The 4,086-nt window shown below is 35.7% G+C and overlaps 1 protein-coding gene across 1 annotated transcript; it reads left to right on the top strand.

Annotated features, from left to right (window-relative positions):
* Nucleotides 1–3,395: 3,395 nt before the first annotated feature.
* On the top strand, nt 3,396–4,086 carry LOC127115851 (uncharacterized). The gene has a single exon (XM_051047286.1). It carries the CDS (start codon nt 3,465–3,467, stop codon nt 3,795–3,797), a length of 333 nt encoding a protein of 110 aa, XP_050903243.1. The 5' UTR covers nt 3,396–3,464; the 3' UTR covers nt 3,798–4,086.

Genomic DNA, 4,086 nt, shown 5'->3' with positions numbered 1-4,086 from the left:
GTGATTATCATACGACTCAAACACTTACCTCACATGACTAATCATCTGAGGCATATTAAACACATTTCTGTATAGTTGGCGCACCCTATTCAAATATAGATAATCCAAGGGCGTAAGTGGTGGAGCCTGGAGACATCCACTTCAATACGAGCCTAGCCTTGGGGGCAAGGGAGAGGTACCAGGGCCACCTTCTTGAGTTATCCCGGGAGAAGACTTGAACAGGTTCAGACCTTCGACATAATGTATAGCATCGAGGCAGAGCCTCATCACATATTCAATAACTCACTTACAGAATTAGAGCACATCCTGCATAATCCGTTGAAGAGAGTCACTATGCACCCGCTTTAAACTTTCCACCTCGTCCTAGAGAGCTTTCAAGGCCTCTACATGGGCCTAGGTTTGCTCAAGAAGGGTTTTCTGGTGTGGTGCTTCTCCACTTGACGGGTCTTCTCCTAAGCAAAATGAAAAGCAACTTAATACCGCTTCTCCTCATCCTCGAGGGAACCCTCTAGCCCAGTCACATGAGCAACCAGAACAAAAGGAAAACCATGTATTTCCAATGCCTCTTGCAAAGAGTTGATGTCTTTAACCTCCCCGTGCAGCGTAACAAGCTCCTTCTAGAGAGTAAGGCACCTCAATTCCATTGTTTCCTCATTCCCTTTCCAAGTATCCCTTTACTTGGAGGGATTATTCGGATCCAGGACATCTTCCCATCCAACAAAGACAAAAGAGAAGATAGAAGCAACTTTGAACAGGATGTGAGCAAGCTCAGAAGTCAGTTTCATCTTATCTCTCTCAAAGAGTTCCTGAACGAAGGATAAATCCGAAGTTAAGACATTAGTCACCGCATAATCATGAGTCTAAGGAGGCCTAGAAGAAAAGGCATTTGGCACCCACATGAAGGGAGTTACCTCACCAAAAGCGTTACCCTTAGCCAGACCGTTTTGGAGAACCCTCAGTCCGGGGACTGTTGTTCCTCATCCTAGGCCCTTTTTGCCGAGACCAGAGGCGGGGTTGATTTTTCCACTATTAAAAGTGGCCGCAATGTCCACAAGTTGATCCACCTTGGGATCAAAAGCAGAAGCCTTTATATCTGGGGTAGGAGAAGGGGCAAGAACAGGAACTGTATTCGCTAGAGGAGTAGAGACAAAGATAGAAGTCCCAGTATTCACCATAATTTGAATACCTTGAGCATTTGCAAGACTGTGAAATAACTTTAACTTGATTACCTTGTCCATGCTATTTGTAAAATGCAATCACGCATGTTAAAAAAAGCACGAATACTCCGCCCTCATTAAAAATATTTCTCCTTTCCTCTTGGATAACTACACTCAAGATATCATGCGTGTCAATCATTCTCTTTTTCACCTCGGCAGGGGGCACTTCACCAGGGTCGAACCCTTCCTCATAGCCAAACCCCTGAAACCAAGATTGTAATTCCTCCTTCATTGTCATCCCATCCTAGGAAAGAGAAACTGACTTTGTACAATAGAAATGAACATCTCGGTTAAGGTGGATCTTAGACCGATACTTTGGATATAAAATTCGATAGAAGCGAGGATAATCGAGATAAATATAGTAGAAAATGAGATGGGCCGCGATGGTGAGAGGCTTTACCAGTAAAAATGCCCCAGGAAGTCGCCCCAAACTAGAGTAAAGGGGTCGAACCAAAGGTTGATCGGATGTAAGCAAATAAACCCTTGATTGCAATTTTTTTTTGGGTAGAATGACTCAAATAGAAAAGATCAGACTAACTATGGAAAGAAATCACAAGATCAATGACTATATTTCTACTAATGGATACACACTAACTCGAGTGCATTCAAACACTATATAAACAACATCATACCCTAATTGGTTACATCATTGCACGTGTCTGAAAAGGGTGACGAAACGTTTCAATGATGAAACCACATTAAATGCGTTTGTTCACCATTAATTTTCAAAAATTGATCCCAAACGTTTTAGTTATATTCCACATCAGACCACGTCTAGAGGCCGAACAATGATACTTAAGGCTTCCCCGACTCCTTCAGTGCCCGGAAAAATCTTGGGGACAACTGTCCTGGACCGGCCAAAGGCCTAAATGATCAAGGCCCAATCAGTCTCAAATCCACTCCACTTGACCCAAAGTATAAATCAGTTCACACACTATGAGCAAGATACAATATATGATCTCCAATTTTTACTATACTCGTATTGAATCTTAAGTTGACTTGGCATTGAGGATTAACCATGTAGTTCTATCCCGCATATCAGAACCACCCTTCAAGATCATCCATTTTTCAACTGCATTGATTTATGATTCTCAAACAGAACATAATGATTAATTAAAAAAAATAGTGATGGTCACTCAATAATATTACTCAATCTTAAATATTTATCGTTAAAAATTAAACTAAATTCACTAACAAAATAATTTTTAAAAAATTAAAAAATTAATATTTATTATATAAGAGTACAATAAAATCTTAAATTAAGTTATGAGAGGTTAAAATTAATTAAGTTTAAATATATATTTATGAGTAAACTATTTTTATTAGATCAAATTAGTCTTTAATCATTAAAATAAACAGTTCTTTTGAAAAAAAAAATCTTAAACTATCAATCTTTCTAATTTAAAAAATAATTGTTGTATTGACTTGATGAACTGATAAATATTCAAAGAAATATTTATTAAATTTTTGTAGGTCAAGAACCAGGTGAGAGGGAGAGGCCAGAGGGGAAGTCTAACTTATCAAGTACTATAGTTAGTATTATATCGAATTATTGTGGTCAAACCTTTATTTAAATTAGCATTATAGAGGTCAATGATGTCATTACTTTATCAAATTAAAATTAATATAAAAACATAACATGCCATAAGTAATTGGATGATAACTTGATACACAACAAAATTTCACATACAAAATTTAAGCTTTTCATTTCCTAACAAAAACCAATTAAACACCAAAAATATCAGTAGCGAACTTTAAGAGTAGTGGATAATATAAATTACACATAATTTTTGTCACATTTCATGCTGGTTTTACTTAGATGCCAAAAGACAAAGAATAAAAAAAGTACAAATTACTCACAAAATTAATCTACATTTTGAGGTGGCAGTGTCACTAGTTATAAATTTATCTATGTTTTTCCAAGGCAGGTTCTATTAGACATGAATTAATTAATTAAATTAAATTAAATTAAATTAAATTAAATGATGTAAGCCAGTTCAGAGGCACAAATTAATAAACTCCATTATTTGTTACACATAATTGGTGCACATGATCTTCTTCATCACCCTATGACATCCTAGAATGACCCTACATTAATATATTTTTTTGCACCACCCCCTAAAAATAAATACTATAAATCTTACTTCAAAAATCTATAATACTATATAAATATAATAACCATAAACCACATTGTTACATCCACATCTACCTCTTCCTCTTTCTTAAATTTCTTAGAGGAAGAAAAAAATGGCTCTTTCTAGGAAATCATACTCTTACTCAAAGATGGATAAAGAAGATCCTCAAGAAATACTTCATAGAAGAGCACAATTCTTAATCTACAAGGTGTTGGAACAAGCGAATTCTCGACGAAAACAATCTTGTCTTAGGATAAAAATATCTAAGTTGAAGGTGAAGATTGGGAAGAGGTTGAAGAGGCTAAGAAAGAGAATTATGTCAAGTGTGGTTGCAACTAGGGTTGGTATTCATGGACATGTTGTGAGTCAATTGAAAGCATTGAAACGTTTGTTTGGGAGAGAAAAACAAACCCTTTTAACCATTCCTTCTCTTATGATCAAATAATGCTACATACATATGTATGCGAGCAAATTCGAAATCTAGCAAGTGATTGTTATGCGACACAGAATGTATGAGTGTTGTAAATCTCAGATATTGAAACTCAATGATGTTTTTTTTGTGTTATACAATGTTAGTGTTATGTTTTTTTTTTCATATATGTCATATGTTTTTCTTTAGGTTAGGAAAGAGTGAAATTTTGAATTCTCCTCAAGATCAATATAGTTTAATCTTGCATTTTCTTTTTCTATCTTCCTTCTCCCTTTCTTTTTTGTTTTGTTAGATTCTTTGAATA

This window comes from Lathyrus oleraceus, chromosome 1, assembly GCF_024323335.1.
Source record: "Lathyrus oleraceus cultivar Zhongwan6 chromosome 1, CAAS_Psat_ZW6_1.0, whole genome shotgun sequence".
Lineage (NCBI taxonomy): Eukaryota > Viridiplantae > Streptophyta > Magnoliopsida > Fabales > Fabaceae > Lathyrus > Lathyrus oleraceus.
Note: the sequence above shows the minus strand (reverse complement) of the source record. Positions and strands in the feature narration are given on the sequence as shown.